At 40.1% G+C, this 21,358-nt stretch overlaps 2 protein-coding genes across 2 annotated transcripts in view; one reads left to right on the forward strand and one right to left on the reverse strand.

The window, feature by feature from the left end:
• jdp (DnaJ domain-containing protein) overlaps nt 1-21,358 on the forward strand; it is a 163,059-nt gene that overhangs the window by 126,758 nt on the left and 14,943 nt on the right. The window lies entirely within an intron of this gene.
• LOC135708853 (prolyl 4-hydroxylase subunit alpha-1-like) lies at nt 8,223-9,967 on the reverse strand. The gene is made up of 3 exons (XM_065231030.1): nt 8,600-9,967; nt 8,365-8,530; nt 8,223-8,299 (listed from the first exon to the last, which is right to left on the reverse strand). Exons 1-3 carry the CDS (start codon nt 9,911-9,913, stop codon nt 8,223-8,225), a joined length of 1,557 nt encoding a protein of 518 aa, XP_065087102.1. The 5' UTR covers nt 9,914-9,967.

Below are 21,358 nucleotides of genomic sequence, written 5' to 3' on the forward strand. Positions count from 1 at the left end.
CACTGATTGAAAGCAATACCAAGCACCACAGAGTCCCCCCCAGTCACACCAGGAATCTAACTTTGTGTCCTGATTGTGTGATTTTCGTATTTTTATCGTCCTGTGGATGACCATCCACTCCTTGATCGCAGATGAATGCCGGTTTGATGCGGTCGATTGAGATTCGTTGAACTTTCCCATTTATTCGAAGATCCATGAACTTTTCGTGACGATCAGCTACTTCGTACGGCCCTTCATACGGTTGCACAAGTGGTTTCTTCACAGCATCTATTCGCACGAACACGTGACTGCACTTTTGGAGTTCGTGATTTACAAATGCAGCCGGTTTGACATGATGGTTTGGGTCAGCAGTCTTCCATTTGCGTTTAGTGGATTTCAGTTGTTTTGCAAATTCAGTGCGATCGTTATATTCGTCTGTTGACTCAAAATATTCTCCGGGTATACGCAGCGTCTGTCCATAAAGCAACTCTGCTACCGAGCATCCGAAATCGGATCGATAAGCCGTTCGTAGTCCAAGCAAGATTATAGGAAGTTCAGCAGTCCAATGTTTTTGACTCACTGCCATTATGGACTCCTTGAGTGTTCGGTGGAATCGCTCCACCAAACCATTTGACTGTGGATGGTAAGCTGTCGTTCGAACATGTTTTGATCCTATCGCTCTTGATAACTCACGAAAAAGGTCCGACTCGAATTGCCTTCCCTGGTCTGTCGTTACAGTCTCAGGTATTCCGAAGCGTGCAATCCACGTATCGACAAATGCGCGAGCCACTGTTTCGGCGGTCATATCGTGTAATGGAATCGCCTCCGGCCACCGAGAATAACGGTCTATGATTGTTAACAGATAACGATATCCATTCGAAGGGGGCAGCGGACCCACTAGGTCCATGTGCACATGACGAAATCGGCTATCCGGTAGGGGAATCTTTTCGATTGGTGCTTTCGTATGTCGATGAACCTTAGAACGCTGGCAGGATAAACAGTTCTGAACAAATTGCTTGATGTCCTTATTCATGTTTTTCCAAACAAATCGATCGGCAACCAATCGACGAGTAGAGCGAATTCCCGGATGTGCTAATCCATGGATGTGTTTCAGCACTGCCTGGCGATGTTGCAAGAGGATGTACGGCCTTACCTTATTTTGTGAAACGTCGCAATACAAGGGTACAGATGCCAGGGGGGTCTTCCGAGGTTCCAGTTTCAGTGAACTTGTTGATGTTAATAGAAGATGCTTCAATTCGACGTCCGCCTGTTGGTCTTTGGCAACCGTTTCGTAATCAATTGCCAAAGGAACGTTGATTGCTTCGATTCTTGACAGTGCATCCGCAAAAACATTCAATTCCCCGCTGATATGCCGGATATCGCTGGTGAATTGGGATATATATATATTGTAGATATCGTTCTTCGTGCGGCAATCTGGAATTTGGACTTGAAGTTATCGCTGTTGTGAGTGGCTTGTGGTCGGTGAATATAATGAATTTCCTTCCTTCAAGTAGGTGACGAATGTACTGTACGGACATTTTCATCGCAGTAAGCTCCCTACCAAACGTTGAGTACTTGAGCTGCGCTGGCGAAAATTTTTCGGAGTAAAAGCCCAATGGCTTCCACCGTCCTTCGTCTAACTGTTGGAGAACCGCACCTGCTGCTGTGTTCGACGCGTCGATGAGCAAACTTAGCGGTTTTGTAGCATCGGGAAAATGCAGCAATGTGGCGTCCGCTAACGAAGTTTTACATTCCTGGAACGCTTTTTCGGCGGTTTCTGTCCATGATAGCTTCCTGGAATCGTTTTTTCTGTTGTCTGGGATACGTCTCCGTAATTCGATCTGGGTGTCAGTGGCATGAGGAATAAACCGTTTATAACTGTTAACCAGTGCGAGAAACCTTCGAAGCTCTTTGACAGTCGTCGAAAGTGGAAATTTGACGACGGCATCGACGCGATTTGGAAGTGGACGTACTCCATCCTTGCTAACCAGGTAACCAAGAAATTCCACACTTCGTTCCGCAAAATGGCTCTTGGCAACATTTATCACAAGTCCGTAAGATCGGAGTCGTTCGAACACTGCTCGTACGTGCTGATAATGTTCCTCCTCCGTCGACGAAGCTATGCAGATGTCGTCTACAAACACCACAACAAAATCCATATCGGCAAACACCTGATGCATAAATCTTTGGAAGGTTTGGCTGGCGTTGCACAATCCGAACTGCATCCTCGTAAATTCGAAAAGCCCGAACGGGGTTATGACGGCCGTCTTCAGAATATCTGATTCTTCCACGGGAATTTGATGGTACGCCCTTTCGAGATCCAGTGTGGTGAAAATGCTTTTGCCCTGAAACGTATTCAACAGGTCGTGGATATGTGGTACGGGATAGCGATCTGGAACAGTTACCTGGTTTAAAGCACGGTAGTCACCGACGAATCTCCACTGACCGTTCTTTTTCGGGACGCAATGGAGAGGACTAGCCTAACTGCTGCTAGACGGACGGCATATACCCAGCTCACTCATCACCTGGAACTCCTTCTTAGCAGCGTCTAGTTTGTCTGGGGCGAGGCGACGACACTTGCTTGCTATGGGAGGCCCTTTCGTTTGAATGTAGTGGGTGACATCGTGCTGGATCGTTGTTTTAATTGTAGTTGGCAACGTCACTTCTCGAAGTTCAGTCAATAATTCTCGGAAAGGATGATCTAGGGCGACCACGGTTATGGTGTGAACAGTTGTGTCTATTATACCCCCAATAGAGGATAATTTAGTAAGTCCGTCAATCAACCGTCGGTGTTTAAGATCGACGAGGATTCCGTACGACGCCAGAAAATCTGCTCCAATAATCGCTACACCTACAGTACCAATCAAGAAGTGCCAATTGATTCTCCGACGTAGACCAAGATCGACCGTGAGAAATCGTTTGTCGTAAACTTTAATTCTGGAACCGTTTGCAGCATAGAGGTCGAAAGGTGCTGTTCCATTCAAACGCTCACGAATTGAAGCTGGGAGAATCGAAACATCCGAACCGGTGTCGATAAGAAACTTTGTGTACGATCGAATATCAAAATACGGCGACTTTCCGGAGCTCCGTTCACCCTCGCCGATTCGGGTGAACGGGAGTTTAGTTTTTTTGGTTACTAAACTGGCACGGGTCTCGACACTTGAGAGCGCGACCACCGAATTTGCGATGAAACCAGCATATTTCGAAATCGCTTGCATTTCGACTCGAACGTGATGTCGAACGGCTACGGGATGAGCGGTTTGCCTTGATGTGCCTAATTTCGGTAGTGAGAGCCGCGGTTTGGCCTCGCAATTCTTCCATATCGTTGTTTCCAGTGGGCATCGACGCAGCTGCGACGTGGGACAACGAAGATTCCAACATTTTGTCGGCCATTTCCGCCAATTTACCGATAGTTCCGTCACTGATGGTGAGAATGGCTTTAACGTTTGGGGGCATTCTCTGAAGAAACAACATTTTCAAGAGCTCATCGGTTACGTTTAATCCTGCTGCCAGCTCTTGCATTTTTGCGAGCATATGTGTTGGCCGCATATCACCCAAATCGCAGGAACTCAGCAAACGTTCCAACCTTCCTTCTGCAGACACTTGAAAACGCGAGATCAAACGATTCTTCACCGCACTGTACTTATTTTCCGCCGGCGGATTCGACACTAAGTCCGTTACGTGGCAAATGACCGATTGGTCGATTTTGGCCACAATGTGATAAAATTTCGTATCGTCTCTAAGAACATTCGCGAGGGCAAACTGAGCCTCTGCCTGTGCAAACCACATGACAGGATCGTTCTTCCAAAAGTCCGGAAGTTTTACGACGACGCCAGCGGCGACGGCAGCGTTTTCGTTCGGGTTTGCCATTTTCGTTGAAGAAATGTATGGAAACGTTATCCAGTCGGTTCTTCTCCGTCGGGGTCACCAATGTGGAGCGCGAACGCGGACCGCGAATAAATAAAACGAATAAAACTTGTTGTTTTTAATCGACAATCTCCAGGAGCTCTTTATTGTCTCACGTGTTTTACAACTCTGACACTTCCTATTTTTCTCTGTTCGCTCACGAGTGGTGCGCTGATTGAAAGCAATACCAAGCACCACACTACTTTTAACTATTATTTACAATTACAACTAACCTACAACTATTTACTATATACACCTAATCTACTATATACAAAGCATGTTCTGATAAAATACATTTTTGTGCAAATTTAGTGTTCATTTTGTTAATTCTGGAATCTATTTTGGCAATGCCTGCCTCTTCGTGTAAATTTGTTATTCTAGTGTCGAAAGGACGATCAAGTACCATCCTCAGCACTCTATTCTGAGCGACCTGGATTTTGTTCCTGTGAGTCTGTGCACATGATTTCCACACCGGAGCTGCGTAGAGGATCGCAGGTGCTATGATTTGTTTGTAGACAGCCAGTTTGTTCACCCATGAGAGGCGGGATCTGCGGCAGATCAGCGGATACAGACACCTAGCCAAGGCAGAACACTTGACTACAGTTTGCTCTACATGCAAACGGAAGAGGAGCTTTTCATCGAACAACATCCCGAGATAGGTTACTTCGGCAGACCACCCAATCCATGATTACAGTAGAAGATGGAGCCGGTTTCAGTTTGGGCGATTGCCGATGGACAGACAAACTGAAACAAAACCTGCTCTTTTATAACCTCTCAATCGGCTCGTCTCTCTCTGTTCTATCGATAGTCATGGCAAGCAAGCACGTAATTGGCTGAAAGCGTCCAAAGCGTTTGTTAAATATTCAATAGTTTTCTAACGATAAACAACTATTATATTTAAGGTTCAAGACACAGTCAATCAATTGGGATTCTTCTTGTTTTTGAAATATTCTTCAATCATCATCATTAGTATACACATACATTCGCACATAAGCCACCCGAAAATTGAAAGCAAGTATTTCATGGTAGTCTATGTTCTGGGTAAAACACCGTAACTCCATTTACTTACTTGTGTTCTTCGTAGCATTCCACAATTTTTCGTAATCGAATACACACAATTAATAAAAAATGGAGGCCAAATCTCTTGGTGAACAAAATAAAACACAAAGAAAATCTCTCGAGTCCACTCCTTTACTAGCGAACGTAAAAGAATCATTGAACAAGCGTTGCCAGCGATTACCTCTAGCAGTAAATATAAATTTTATAAAACATGTAAATACGAAGCTTAAACCAATTGCTGAGATGAGTGGATGTTTTTTATTGTGAATTAATATCAAAAACTGAATAAATATAACTTAAATGATCTTTTTTGGAACTTAAACGTTCCAACTGCAAAGGTAAAAAAAGATTGAATTAAACACAAACAGGGGAGATGGCAGCATTGCATGTAGCCTGTTATTGGTTTTCCCGCTCAGGGGTGTAAACAAAATGTCATACAGCGTAGTCTGGCAGTGTGAATGTTTTGTCTACGACATTCTTATACGCGTGCATGTGTGACGTCGCATTTGCTGTTGTATTGAAAAGTAAAAGAATAAAAGAGATGGTAGATGAGCAAACACCATACCAGTTGATATTTACGATGCATTGACTGTTTTGGCACGGCAACGCATGCTACCAACGAATTTTACCAATACTTTAAGAATGTGATGATTTAGGAATACAAGAAGAAGAAGCAAATGCAAATCTTACAACAAATCTGAATCAATTGGTGTAAAAATAATTGAAATCGCTCAAGAAATGTCCAAGTTATAAGCGTTTAAAACCTGACCCTGTTTTGTCACACATTTTTTTAATGTGCACTCCAGTATTGCCCACAAAGACGTAGTCCTACTTAAAACAAATTATCAAGTTGTTCGAATCTTTTGATATCTGTCCCATAATTTTTAATATATTCTATTGGGAAATACAAATTTTCAGCCTAGAGCGGAAGAGTAATGATTTTTTTTTTGAATTTCTAAGTAAAAAAATGCAAAAAATGCTAGCCAAATTACGTTCTTCGCGCTTTATATCCCTTTTATAAATTTTATTTAAATTTTTCTATTTCATTTTAGTGTACATCGTATCCAACAAATAAAATTATAAATGTTTGAAGACTTTCTCACCACTATATCCGATCGATAAATTCAAATAGAAAAGATTTATCTGATAAAATTTCCTAACCGTCAAGGTTAAATCATTTTGACTTAATCGTTCATCATTGTGCGATTTGATGTCAAATGATTGTTGGTTGGTCAACAATTATTTTTTCAATTAGTTTGTTTATTAGTTAATTCTGGTCAAAATTTTTTTCCTTAAAAATACTCGTAAGAAACACTTGCTGTGAAAACAAATCTTATTCATATATTTGTATACTAGATAGGGGAAATGGCTCTTATGTTGGCCTATGGATCTAAGATTGTGCCCATGGCTAAAAATATGATATTTATCAATTTTATCTAGATGAACGCGTCATTGGGACGGTACTAATGGATATTTTTGGTCGCTATTGAAAATGTAGTCGATTGCTGAATTTAAGTATGGGCCCAAATTAGGAGCATTTAGACCGGCATTACATCTATTTCCCCTATCATACCATTTATTAAAAAAAAGGATCAAGTCTCCCTATGATGGAAATACTTGGAACACTTTTCCAATCCAGACAAATGGTTTAAACTTCAGTAATCATAATTTCTTTAATTGCTATGTTCATTGAAGCGTAACAACTCTTTGATGTTACTGGTAAAATTCCTGAATTGACACGTTACTGGCTGAGATACTGAAGAATCAAAAGTTAGGTTCAAGTGTCCCCAGCCCCAAGTGGCTGGCGCTGTAGAAGGAAGACCAGTCGGCATGGTGCTCTCTTGCCGTGCGGATCTATTAAATGTTTACTGCTACCTTAAGCTACAATAAATTTAAACAGCACTTTTCAGTGCTCAATATTACCTGCAAATTGTCTAATTAAGTGGAATTAAATGGAAGATAACCCTTTTGTTTTGCTGTTTTATTTACATTTTGTAGTCTGTTGAATTCGTTCATAAATCTGCATGTAGGCTCGTGCTGCATGTAGTTTTTTGACCACAACAGAGGATCGAACACCTTTTGGCGACGTATTGAAGCAGAGCCGATCGTAGAGGCACGGACCCTTGTTCGTCCGCTCAATATGCTGCAGAAGAATATTATGTCGGCGATATTGTGCCTCGTACTGACTGTGTCGAGATCCACCAGACAGCAGAGGTCTTAGTATGCTGGCAATTCGACAGTGAGCATGCATAAGGGCGTGTACAATGCAAAATCAGTAATCAAATTGATTTCATTGAAAGCAGGATTAGTTTTCCGTTTGCTTCAACAGTGTAAAATTTTGCTCTCATTTTTGCTGTGTTAACCGTTAAGTCAACCAAAATGAGATCAACTGGAGTATTCAAAATAAGTTACATCATAACAGCAAATTTTGATTTCAATTTGATGTTCAGCTTTGCTCGGGGATGCACCACCTAGGGTGCGTGCGTTAAACGTCACTAATATCTATACTGAAAAATAAACTAAGTGTGACCATGACCATTATACAGCTATTGAAAAAAAGGGATGAGCACCACTGAACTAGGTAAACCTCTTAAACAAATTCTAAGGGTCAGCCTAAATCAAATGGTTGTGTTGCTTGGTCCTTCAAGGAGGATCTCAAACAGGTTTGAGGCTGCTCATAAATAAATCACGGGAATACTTGACGGGTGTCTACGGTTTATATGAACTTTAAAAAAATGTGTACGCGAATGTTTATACAGAGAGTGAGGGGGGGGGGTGGAGCCTAAAATAAGTCAACAACTGTCTATTTAGTTTATGAACAGCCCTTTAAGATTACTTCTAAGGTAGTTCTCTTAAACTTTTTCAGAATGTTTGGTGATTTAAAACATAGCACTGAATTGATGAAAAGTTTCATCCATCCATTTCGTCCAGAAATCATGACGGCAGTTTTTGATAGATTTTAGAAGTATTCTACTTGATCGTAGGAGCTGACGCTGAAGTAACGTTCCGTCCTATTATTTGTTAGAAAAGAAAATTGAGTATATTGCAGAAAATCTGCTGCACACGACATCGAAAAGCCTTTCCAACATTATGATTGATTGCTATCATCGTGGAATGATATCACCTTTTAGTTTTTTGTCAACAGACATGATATGTATTGTCAAACGACACAACTCTTATTTAAAATTGGGGGACTGAAGATACCTATAAAACATAGAACACACACGATTTAAAAAATCATACTTCATTTTCATCTAATCAGATCTGACCAAAGTTAGCTAATTCGCTTTATTTGAATGGAGATCACAGGGACGTCTGAATTCCTGATGGTACTCGTGGATCCACTTGTTGGCAACTGAAATACGAAACGAGGTCAGAGTGAATCAAATATAAAACATATTTTGTTTCAACATGCATTACCCCATTTTGATCCTGTCAACACCGGACAAGCTCCATGTAGCGTTCGTTCATCGCCTGTTCCGTCGGGGAGCAAATTGTACCAAAAAATGGCCGATCCCTTTTTCGGGAACATACCAACTCCAATGTTAGGAAATACGGTGGCTCCACCCTGTTCAACGTCACTCAACTGGAATGTTATCGATTATGTTATATTTACGCAGCTCATGACACAAATCCGTTACTTACAAAAACTTACATAAAACATCAGAGTTGCAATCCGGTTTCCAAGTCCCATATCTTTGTAAGGCTCCTCAGATCCATTGGTTTTAACCCAATCATAGTGTGGAAGATAGAATCCCCCGATTCCATAGTTGTTCACCTGAAGGCTCTCAAAGCTTTTGATATCGAGACCAGTCATGTCAACAGTTCTCACACTTATCTTCTTAACAAGTGGATTGTCCGTATCAGCAAGCCACCCATTCTGACTGGTACGTTGCTTGGACACTTCTTTAGAATTACTATCGCCAACCATTGATCTACTGAGGGTTGGTTTGGTGAGGTCGATTATTTTGTCGACTTCCTTGTCCGAAATTGCGTCGTGATAAATGACAATTAGGGGGTCTAAGCTTGCTTCTTCCATCTTGAATGGAGCAATCCGAATGAATGGAGTTTTGCTTGACTCATACCGGCATCGTAATTTTGATAGGTTTATTGGTGATGGCTGGTATTCACCACGACACAAAGGTTCATACAAGCCACGATTCGCTGGTAATGTTTTGGGTTTAGGCCCAACCGTTTCAACATGTTCCAACCAATGCTCTATTACTTTCAACTTCTTTAGAGTTCCTTCATGTTTAGAATCCAACTTCAACATTTGGTTAGTCACCTTCAATGCTTCCTCATAGTCACCTTCTTCTGCTAAACTATACGATAAGTAGTCCAAAATCTCGAACTTGCTGACTCCCTTCGTCGGTTCGATTGCCCACCGGCGCAATGCTTCCCTCAGCCAGGAGATTGCATGCCTGAACTGCTTAATCTTACTCATAACAACTCCGATAGCGTAGCATTCATCGGACGCCAATTCTCTAGTCTTGACTTGTCCCAATATCTCCCCTCGAGCTAAATCAACCGCTTCTAGCTTGTACAAATCTTGCAAATGTGCCATGGCCTCAACGATACCTGAGTAATCATTGTCACTCGGCTGTCGCGTTGAATCATCGAAAAGCTTTATATCTAATCCCATCTGCATCAAATCATCAATCTTTTTATAATCCTTGACCAACCGTTTCATCAACAGGAACGCATTTATTGGATTCGATAAGAATGCAATCGGATCTTTGGAGGCGTCCTTGATTTCATGCTGCAGTTGTTCTTTTTGTCGCTTTAGAAATTTGGACTTTTCTTCCGCCAAACTAATGTACTTATCGATTCGCTGCAGGATGCTCCGTTCGCTTTCAAGCAGATACTCCAAATTAGCCACGGAAGAATAGTATTCACCAGGATTGTGCGATTGCACTGAGAGCAGGAAGAAACTTCCCAACAATAGAAGCGTAAAACTTTTCACAGCCATCGTTGAACACCTTTTTCGGTACACTGAAAATGGTCTACTGAATCGAAAACATTCAAAACACCTCAGCACCGTTATCGGATCGATTCAGCGGCGTTGATAATGCTAGCCATACATGCAATCTCACTTTCGATAATTGATAAAATGTTACTAATTTTTTATACCTTCAACATTCGAACCATAATGGACAAGCCTTTTCTATATTCGTCAAACGGTGCTCATTTCAAAATCACAACATCTACCCACCGGACAGTTGAAACATCAATTAAATCATAATCAATAACAGCGTGAAGGGTGATAACGCCTTGACTAGGGGTGCACCTGTGAAAGAACGGCTTCGGTTCCGCAAAGCGGCAGAAGGTTCTTTTTGTTTTGGGAACTACAACGTTTGTTACTCCCAACCCGACATCAGACACTGTTATCACTTGACACGTTTTTGTGGAGGTTCTGGTCTGGGTATGGTCAACATGTTTCTGATGAAGTGAGATTCGCGAAAATTTTGCAAATAAATCCACTGTTGCACTGTGACTATTTAAGATGTTTTGATTGATTTTTGATTCAGTTTCGTGCTTGGAAGTATTCCAAAAAGTGAACAATTTAAAGTATTTGTTCAACAAGCATTTCACCATTGTGATGTAAAAATACGCAAGACATGGTTTTTCTCAAATAAATAGATAAATACATAAATAAATAAATGTATAAATTAATAAATATATAATGACCGATTTTGTCAGCCACTTTCGGTCTAGGAAGCTATGGAAACCGAAATGGCTCTTGATTTTGTTTTATGCCCTTATAGTATAAACCACCATCGCACTTTGTGAGTTGCCCCAATAGAACCCTTGCTTTTGGTTTGAATCAGTACAAATTCGTTCTATTATATAAAAAAAAACAGAAATATACATATTCATTTTCTTCCGAACTAAATAAACCACCATCACACTTTGTGAGTGGCCCCAACAGTATCCTTGCCGTTGGTCTAAATCGGGTCAAATCGGTTCTAATAATTATTTTATATTCAATCAAGTAAACCACCATCACACTTTGTGAGTGGCCCCAACAGCATCCTTGCTGTTGGTTTAAATCGGTTCAAACCGCTTATAATTAATTATTTTGGTCATTGATAAAATAAAATAAACCATCATCACACTTTGTGAGTGGCCCCAACAGTATACTTATTGTTGGTTTAAATCGGTATACACACATCTAATAATGATCTACATCTCTAGACAGCCGGCTGTTTAGAGCATAAATCGAAAACACTTATAAATAAAGGGTGTCCACGATGAAATTGCCACACTATGAAATTGCTCTAACATTTTAACCGTTGGGTAGAATTTAATGAAAATTTGGGTGGATTTAGTTCATAGTGCATTATTTACATCCTGCAAGTTTTAAAGTCCTGTGATCAAAACTCGCGGAAATGGAGTCGAAAGAACAGCTCGTGCGTGATAAAATCTTGCGCATTCATCACGAGAACAAGGATCTCTCGCATCGTTCCATCGCTAAAACGTTGGGAATCGCGAATTCCATGGTGTCACGAGTGATTAAGCGGTTCGAGGAACGGTTGACCACCGATCGGAAGCCCAGAAGTGAAGGAAAAAGTATTCCGTACAACACCAAAAATCACAACCGCGTAGTTGGGGCCTTCAACCGAAATCCGAACGCCTCCGTTAGGGATGTGGCTAAGAAGCTGCACCTAAGCCGAAGTTTTGTCCAGAAGGCCAAAACTAAGGCTGGGCTTCGAACGTTCAAGGTACAAAAGGCCCCTAATCGCGACGAGAAGCAGAACAAGTCCGCCAAAACCCGTGCCAGGAAGTTGTACCTCAACATGCTGACGAAAGTTGAATGCTGCATCATGGACGACGAAACATATGTGAAGGCCGACTTCAAACAGATCCCCGGCAACCTGTTTTTCACGGCCAAGGATAAGTTCAGCGTTCCGGAGCATGTCCGCACTCAGAAGATCTCCAAATTTGCGAAGAAATTCCTGGTTTGGCAAGCCATCTGCACGTGCGGGAAGCGGAGTGCACCTTTCGTGACCCAGGACACGATGAACGGACAGGTGTACATAAAAGAGTGCCTCCAGAAGCGGCTGCTTCCTCTCCTGAAGGCCCACAACGTCCCAACAATCTTCTGGCCGGATTTGGCCTCATGCCACTACTCCAAGGACGTGCTGAAGTGGTATGCGGACAATAAGGTCAATTTCGTGCCGAAAATGTTCAACCCTCCCAACACTCCGGAGCTCCGCCCCATCGAGAAGTACTGGGCGATTATGAAGCAGCACCTTCTTAAACGACCTAAGGTAGTGAAGACAGTCGAGGAACTGAAGAAAGTATGGGTTTACATGCAAAAAACGGTTGATTCACAGGTTGTGCAGAATCTTATGGCCGGAGTTAAGGCCAAGGTGCGGGCATTTGCGTATGGACTGTAAATAAAATACGAGTAAAATGGTAAAATGAAGTTAAATAGTTATTTCTCAATCCCTGAAAATTTGATGGCAATCGGATGAAAACTCGAATTTTGCGAATCAATTTTGTGTGTGGCAATTTCATCGTGGACACCCTTTAACTACACAAAACAAAAGATCGCATCACTTATCAAGGTGAATCCTGATCCAACGAACCTAACCCACTAACAAAACCTCCTTCCTGTGACTTTTGTGGGATGCAGAGGTAAACACGGTCCCAAAACAACAAAAGTCACACACTAACATTCCTTCCCTCTCCCACCTGATTGCAAGGACGTGGCCGGTGACGTTATTGATCTTTAAAGGTAGGAGTCACTGGAACATGTACACTGAGAATGGCAGGTTACTACCAAGCCACATTCAGTTGATTCTTTGTACAATTTCACTGGTTCAGATCAATCACGGAGTGCAACTATCGATACGTGCAGTCAGACTAAGCTAAGCTAAGCTAAGCTAATGACCGATTTTGTCAGCCACTTTCTACGGAACCCATGCAGTTAAAAACCAGTGATATTATTGCACCAAAATATATCATATATATTTATCTTGAAGATCAATGGAAATTATTTCGATGTAAAAAATAAATATATAATTTAATAAATACGTTCATTAATGAATACATTAATTTATTAATAAATAGATTAATTAATCTGTAAATAAATAAATTATTAAGTGAATAGACTATTGAATAAATCAATAAATGAATTAATTAATTACTTAAATAATTAATTACTACTTAGTACTTAAATTATTACTTATATCATTAAAAGAAAATAAACAAATATATTAATAAAACAGAGCCAGAAAAAGTGGCGGTCAATTTAACAATACTTAGTAGGATTGCTTTTCAATATAACGACCGATACTATATAATCGAACAAACATTTAACATTAATTGCGGTAAGCTCCATCGAATTATCCTCTATTTTGCTAAGCACCATGACGTGCTACAAACTGCCATCGCACAAATTATACCAAATTTGGACCCTTAAACCAAATGATCGACACATACATAAGCACTGCGATAACATTGACTTTACAATGACAAAAACCAAATTAAACTAATATTTTAATTCCTTATGTAACGTCTGCTAGAAGTTGTATTTTTATTTGTTCTCAAGCCATACTAAAATTTATATAACAAAGAAAAAAATGTAAAACATAGCATTTAATGCAACAATTATAACACGGTCTACACTGATTAACGACAAATAAAAAATAATAATTTTCAATTTCAACTTGAATATAACTTTAACACGCTGACTTCGGCGTATAAGGAAAATCTCAGATTTTCAAAAATAACGCAGCCATAACAAAATCAGCTCTCACCGCTCTCACACACACACACAGTTTCCGCTGTTCAGCTGTTCCGACCGCAGCTACCAGAAAGTTTATTACGGCTTGGTCCCAATCGGAACGTCCTTCCACGGGTGCTTTAGTTTTCATCATCTTCAACATTTACCTGGACAGCAAATAAATTAGCATACATTATAGAGTTATGGATTTTGGTGGACCTATTGATGTAATTTTTTCACTCCGTCTAAATGTATGCCGTGTTTTTTTTAATTAATATAACATCCCAACAAACATTTCAGAGCTACAAATAGGAATATATATTGAAAAAAATACTGTATAACTGTGTAAAATGTTTAATAAAACGAGTTGTCGAACTATGTGCTGAAAAGGCTCATTGAGATCGATAGATGCACATTAGAGTGATGCAAAATTTGAAATTTTCGCTCCACAATACTTAAACGATTCCAAATCGGATCCTGACTAACCTCTCAAAATTTGAACCCATTTGGTGAGAAACTGAGATGGCACAAACCATTTGAAGTTTGTATGGGAATTACTATGGTAAAACCAAGATTTTTGTTCATGTCTATCTAATAATTCACCATATCGGTCTGCTTCAAAAACTTTCAACTTTACTTGTAGGAAATTTTCCTAACTACAACTTTGCTGAAAACCACTTTTTGATTAAATGCAAGGATCGAAAGTTATTAATGGTTCAATGCACTGATGTCTTATGATCATGCTCAATCAACTGCTAAGCAGGCAACATTGGTGTTTCTGGGGCGTTGAATAGGACACAAAAATTATGGCTACTATGTCACACTGGAAAATACAGTGTTGCCTACAGAGCAGCTGCTTGATCATGTCATAAGTTTACCAATCTCTTAAATAATTAATAACTATTTCTTGTCTCGTTTTACATAGAAACGATCTTCAGCAAAACTGTAGCTGAGAAAATTTTCTTTATGAATAGCTATCGAGCTGTTTTGCAGCTCAATATGGAAACAGACTAGAAGGCAATGAACAAAAAGTTGAGATTTCCCATAGTAATTTACATGTAAACTTCAAATAGTTTGTGCGAAGTCTGTTTCTAACCAAATGAGTTGTAACTTTTGGAGGCTAATCACGACCCGATTTGAAACCATTTAAGCACTCTGGAGCGAAAAAGTCAAAATTGGCATCAGTCTAATGCACATTTATTCCACTGTTTGTTGTAATCTGATTAATTTACTCATTAAAAGCTATAAAAGCGTTAAATGTCTTCCCAATTCAACGCCTGAAGTTTGATCTAATAAAAAACTGAATGAGTGTGTATACATTGACACTTTAATTCAACTGTTTTCAATTGATTTAATAACACGCTTTATTAGACGTCTAATAAAAGTTTTCTAGCTCCATTATTAGATTTCTTTGCATTGCTTTACAATATTGCTGAATAAAAGTGAATACAGTCAGCATAATAGCTCTTATACCACTATGCGTTCATGTTGTAATCACATGATTTGTAAATATTTTATAAACGACGTATTAGATTCATTATTCGATAACACTGGTTCAGTCTAACAACAATACGATATCAGTAGAGTAGTGGTTACCGTTTCCTCTTTACAAGTAGAAGGTTTTGAGTTCAACCCCTAGCTCAACTCTTTTTTTATTTGTGTTCTATATCTTATTAATTTAAATAGTAATCATCGATCACATGCTGTGCGCAAAACAGTCAGTATGAACTGCCATCTGCCTCATCATTCACTGCCTCGTGAGAGTCTGAAGGATTGAGATGTAAGAGAGTCACTGACAGCCAAGCACTCAATCAGTAGCTCAATCAACACGTTTATTCTTCCGTGATGGCACCCAATACTTGTTTTGAATGACTGAGCGTACATTTTCTATGGGAAAATACCTCAATTACATGCTGTGTGAGTGAAGGCATGTGGTGTGAGTCGCCTGTTCGTGAGTGACTGAATGTTTTTGTAAGGCTCTTTCATTGCCTTGTCCTTTACCGTTTGATACAAACGGTCTGCACATAGCAATGGATTGGATAGGGCAGTGCTTTCACACTCAGTCTAAGCATTCAATAATTTTACGCTCTGATCACATGACTCACGACAATGAATGCATTGATCTAAATTGAAATATAACCGAGCATCTTTTCTTGCGGCTTGACGAGGTGAAGAGGTGACATTGGTCTCATTTAAAACAACGATGAATGAATTAATCATTCCCACAGGGCCTTGAAGGAGCTAGAGTTGCGATCGGGAGTGCTGAGCAAGCTTTTATTGATTATTGAGTTGCCCATATGATGAATTCTAGGATAGCTCAGATGACAAGGCAAGCGGCTGGTGATCGGGAAGGTACATGGTTCGTATCCCATGCAACGACATGAATATGTATTTAATAAATTTTCTAATATCTGTGTGGTGCGAGCCACGTCAAAATAATGAAAACAATCCCATAAGAGAAAGGTTATGGTTATTTTCGGGTTAATTTTCCTGCAGTTGAATGATTGTTTAATAAATGTCTAACAAAACGTTACTTAACATGAGAATCAAGCGTATGTATTACACAGCATCACTGTTTTAAGGAAGCAGTGATGTCTAACAAACGCAGAAAAATCAAAAAATGTATCGTTTAAACTCTGTTACAACTCATATAAGTCGAATATTAGCTTTTCGACATACCTTATACAACACCAAGTAGTTCAATGTTGTGGTTGAATAAACTCTCCAGATTTGTGTGAACAAAGCCTGAACAGAAGTTATTATTTAAAATAGTACAAGTACGCACTAAGATTATTTCACCGAGGTAAACAGTTCGGTGATTTTTCACAGATTTCCTGTAATTTTTCACCGAATATCAAAATATCAAAAATCACCAAACTGTTTACCGAACGTTCAGCTGTTGAGATTTCGGTAAAATTTCACAGATTTCGGTAAAATAATCTAAGTGTGTACTACTAAGCATGCAGTTGAATAAAATGGCCAAGAAGTCGTTTCTTCAATAGACGATTGTTTGGTGGGATCTGTACATGAAAAATGTGTATTTGGAGAAAAAGTGTACCTTCCTAGTTTCTATTAATACTGAAGAAAGATTTTTTTTCAAAATAGGATGTATTCAAACGGTTTTATTCAGCGAATCATGGTTGGACTTAAAAATGTACCTTTGGACTTATTCTATAAGGTACCATTTGCACGCTTGGGAATCCCACAGGGCCGAATGCCATAAACCAATCGACTCAGTTTGATGACATCGAACAATGACAACCGCTAAACCGAATTGAACGCAACAGCAAGAGGCGCCGGTGGTGTAGTGGTAAGCGTTATTACCTCTCACCCCAGCTGGCCTGGGTTCAATCCCAGTCGGCGCCGTCTGGATGTTCGGAGGTATAACATCTCTGATCATGCCTTTCTTCGGAAGGGAAGTAAAGCGTTGGTCCCCGGTTCATGAATTGATGAGTCGATAGGTAGGGTCCAGGTGTGGGAGCTACCTCCCTGGCGTCGGTGGCATTGGTGCTCAGCACGGAAAACAAGATCAACGGAAAACAAATCAAGGAAAAAAAAAAGAACGCAGCAGCCGCCAAATGAAATGTAATATGGCCCCATATAGCACTTATTTTTTGGAGTCGGTCGATGCGATGCCTCAAATCACATGAGAATTCATCTCTTTCATCTATGCCCTAAGTTAAGAAAGTTGTGACTAGGAAAGTAAACAGAAAATCGTGTTTTTTATGTTTAATAATCTCAAATCTGCTGCGTGCGAAATTGTTTACAGACCGAAGCGCACCTGGCGGCCAATGCAGGACACAACTAGGCCCAACCATGATACCAACCGGTTGAAACTAACGATTTTAAATTCGATCACTACTTGACTAGCCTATTGGTCCCAAGTACATCTATAAGCGTACCCCATTCTAGTCGAAATTCTAGTACTACACTATGTTTGTTTTGATTCTCTATGAAAGTTTGACAGATAGAATGAGGAGTTCGTGGATTTTCCTATGTTTCGAGGGTGCATCGATTAGCTTAGTACCGAAGATAGTACCAGAGCTGAGCCAAAAAGTTGAGCACGTTTCTTCGGGACCTTCCTGTCTTAGAGTTACCCCTTTTACAAGAAGTTTCTTAGAACATGTGGACTAAATAAGTGCTAGTAGAAATAGGTCCAACCAATCATCTTTTTCAGGAGGAAGCAGCAAGTGATTGAAAGTGTCGACAAGAATATGAAATCCTACGACGGACTTTTCCGCAACATCCAATTTCCCCTATTTTATGTTCCATGTTTGCCAAAAAAGTTGTTGACTTTTCGGGATAGATTATGCTGCGCTTCTAGATGAACTGGACGTACTGTAAATTTCTAACAGGAAGTTCGCGGAATTTACTGTCAGTAATTCCTAGAATTTCTAGTCGGAAGTTCTGGTCGAAAGTTCCCTAAACTTTTCGTCGGATATTCTCTGAACTTCTCCTCGGAACCTTTCGGAACTTCTCCGCGGAGGTTCGCCGAATTTATTTCCGAAAGCTTTGAACTTCTCCTCGGAAGATCTTTGAACTTCTCACCGGATGTACTCTGACCTTCTACTCGGAATTTATCTAAGCCTCTTCTTGACAGTTCTCTGAACTTCTCTTAGAGAGTTCTCTGGACTTCTTGTCTGAAGCTCTGTGAACTTCTCCTTTGAAGTTTCGTTAACTTCTCCTTGGAAGTTCCCTGACCTTCTCGTCAGACGTATTATGAATATCTTCTGAAAAAAAACCTCTCGTTGGAATTTCTCTGAACTTTTCATTAGAACTACAGAGAACATAAATGAAGTTCTGTGAGCTTCTCAGAACTTCGCTTCAGAAAATCTCTCTGAGCCCTCTGAGCTTCTCGTCGGAAGTTCCCTGAGCTTCCTGTCGTAAGATCTCTGATCTTCTCATCAGAAGTTCTCTGATCCTCTCATCGGAAAATCTCTTAACTGATTGTCGGAAGTTCTCTGAACTATTCGTCGAATTTCAGGGAATTTTCATGAAGCTCTGTGAACCTAAGGGATTTTTTAAGTACTCTGAACTTCAGGGAAGTTCTGTACACCTTTTTTTTCCGTAGCTATGTTTGAATTTGTTCGGAAATTATGCGTTCTTTGAACTTTTCGTCGGATGTTCTGTGATCTTCCCTTCAAGTTCGGAGAGTTTCGCCTGAAGTGCAGATAATTTTATGAGGAGCTCAGAGAATTTCGCATGATGTTCAGCTAATTTCATCTAAACTTCAGAGCACTTCGCTTTTAAGATCAGAAAACTTCCCTTCAAGTTATCAGATTTTTCATAAACTGCATAGGAACTCTTTAAAGCTCCTTCAAAGTAGTTCTGCGATCTTCAAGGAAGTACTTCTCATCTCATACCACGCAGAATAGGCCTGAAATTAACAATCTCTGCAGAGACCCAGCGATTTACCGACCAGTCCAAAATAATCACCCTCTAGTCCACGGAAAACGCTAACAACAAGTCCGATATCAAAATTGCGATTCACTGGATTATGCTGACGATGAGAAGCGTGATCCTTGATCAATCCGCAGTACAGCATCTTTGAAATAATCTTCTTACAGGACGTTACAATATCCTGCTGCCTAAGAGATTTTTGTCGCATACTTAGCCCAGCAACCTAAAACACATCGGCATGATCCATAAGCGTAGCCAGACAGAGACAGGGGGGTGACCTCCCCCCCCCCCTCCCTAAACTCAGCAACACAAAGGCTTTCGGTTAAATGGCATTCGGCCAAATTTTCCATAGTAATTTTTTGTTCGCCCCTCCCTAGCTCGGAACCTGGCTACGCCCTTGGCATGATCAAAGTTAATCACGCCTGCCGGACTGTCGCCAATCACTCCAGAGTTTTCTGTTTCCTGGATAATCATCGTCCTGGATGGCACTGGATATTAGACTGATGCAAAATTTGAAATTTTTGCTCCACAGTGTTCAAACGGTTTCAAATCGGGTCCTGATTAGCCTCCGAAAGTTTAAACTAATTTGGTAAGAAACTGACTTGGCACAAAACATTTGAAGTTTATATGGAAATTACTATGGGAAAACAAAACTTTTTGTTCATTGTTTTCTAGCCTTTTTACATATTGTACTGTTAACAAATTCTATTGCTATTCTTATGGGAATTTTTATCAGCTACAACTTTGCAGGAAATAGTTTTTCAGTCAAACGTCGAATTAAATAGTTATTAATTGTTTAAGAGATTGGTAATCTAATGACAAGATTAAGCAACTGTATTGTGGGCAACACTGTATTCACTGCATTTGGAACCAGTTATTTGAGGTAGCTGACGATTGTTCGTATTTGAAAGCCACATTCCACCCCTGGTATTATCCTCGATGGAGCTTACCGCCATAAGTGTAGTTGGTCACGTTGGCTAATGAAAAGACATTGAATATGAAGGTTGTGAGAGTTTTTTAAAAGGCGACAATCCACAGTGGTCCAGAATGCAGATTTAAGTGGAAAGATATGTTTTGAGCCTGAAATTGAAACTTTGGACTGAAAGTTTCTTCTACAATGTTTTTTCTTATAGTTAGGCCCTCACAAGACATGTTTTGACGTAGGACTACGTCTGTGATTTCTATATGGGGGAACACTTTGTGAAAACCGAAAATGGAATAGTTAACGAAATTATGAAATATTTTGAACGTTAATAACTCAGCTGCTCCTGGACATATTTAAAAAAAATTATCACGAATCGATCAGAAATATTTCTACGCATCATAACAATGCTTTCAATTGTTGATTTTCAACAAAAAAAACTATTGAAAAGTGGTAAATGTCAAGCATTGTCCAAAAGTGTCGAAATAACTAACAAATCTACCAATTACGTATATGCATATGCTGCTTCCCCAACAAAGTCGTCAGATAATCGTTTCTAGACCCTGTCCATGTAGCATTGTTGCTTCCACAACAAGTCGAAGTGGCATTCGCTTTCGATCTTCGGACGTGTGCGAATAGGGAGGAAGCAATTGCGTAACATTTTGCACACTCATCGCCATATTCAGAACCACACGCCCCCAACGACCACGCAAAATGCTCTCCAGAGCTGTAATCTTGTAACCAAACTTCTAAGCACGGTGCAAGTGATTTTAATCGATTCTCTTCATCGACTTTCTGTTTCGATTCGGCAAACACATTCATTGATACGTTTGTTGTTCTAGATAATAGAAGAGCATAGCGGAAATAGTGCGAAATAGGTTAGTGAAACCATGGTCATCTAAGGAGGAAATCGATGAAGAGAATTAACTTTCACCCCTCTAGAAAAGCTCTTTCATTCAGTCGTCGTCATAGTAATGAAAACTAGCATCGCAACGCTGTTGGTTCTTGGGCTACACTTGCTGGTTGCAATTCTGCTGTTCGACATTTTCGAAGGGACACCAAAAAATATGAAATTACACTATTTTCTAGGGATGCCTAAAAATGCAATTATTCGATTAACGAATCGCAAAGATTTGTCCATCTATTCGATTAAATATTTATCGAATTTTCAAATATTTGAGCGCATAACCGACATCCATTCTTATTTCTACTCGTTGGATTTAGCGCAGTAGAGAGCGTCTTTCTGCTCAAGGCTAAGATTTATAAACTTGTTGAGAGAAGGAGTTTAACGAGAAAAACTAAAAAGGGGAGGAGCTTTAGCTGGGTAGACACTGATATTCTGCGGCCTTCCAACCTGTCGC

Source organism: Ochlerotatus camptorhynchus, unplaced genomic scaffold, assembly GCF_037179485.1.
Source record: "Ochlerotatus camptorhynchus isolate MF236.1 unplaced genomic scaffold, CSIRO-AGI_Acam_v1.1 ptg000336l, whole genome shotgun sequence".
NCBI lineage: Eukaryota > Metazoa > Arthropoda > Insecta > Diptera > Culicidae > Ochlerotatus > Ochlerotatus camptorhynchus.

Excerpts from the sequence above, each read along its gene's own strand:
- LOC135708853 (XM_065231030.1), bottom strand. The coding sequence starts at position 9,913 with ATGGCTGTGAAAAGTTTTACGCTTCTATTGTTGGGAAGTTTCTTCCTG. Across the intron at positions 8,531-8,599 it reads TTGCAACTCTGATGTTTTAT|TTGAGTGACGTTGAACAGGG; the intron begins GTAAGTTTTTGT and ends ATAACATTCCAG. Across the intron at positions 8,300-8,364 it reads GTTGACAGGATCAAAATGGG|TTGCCAACAAGTGGATCCAC; the intron begins GTAATGCATGTT and ends TTCGTATTTCAG.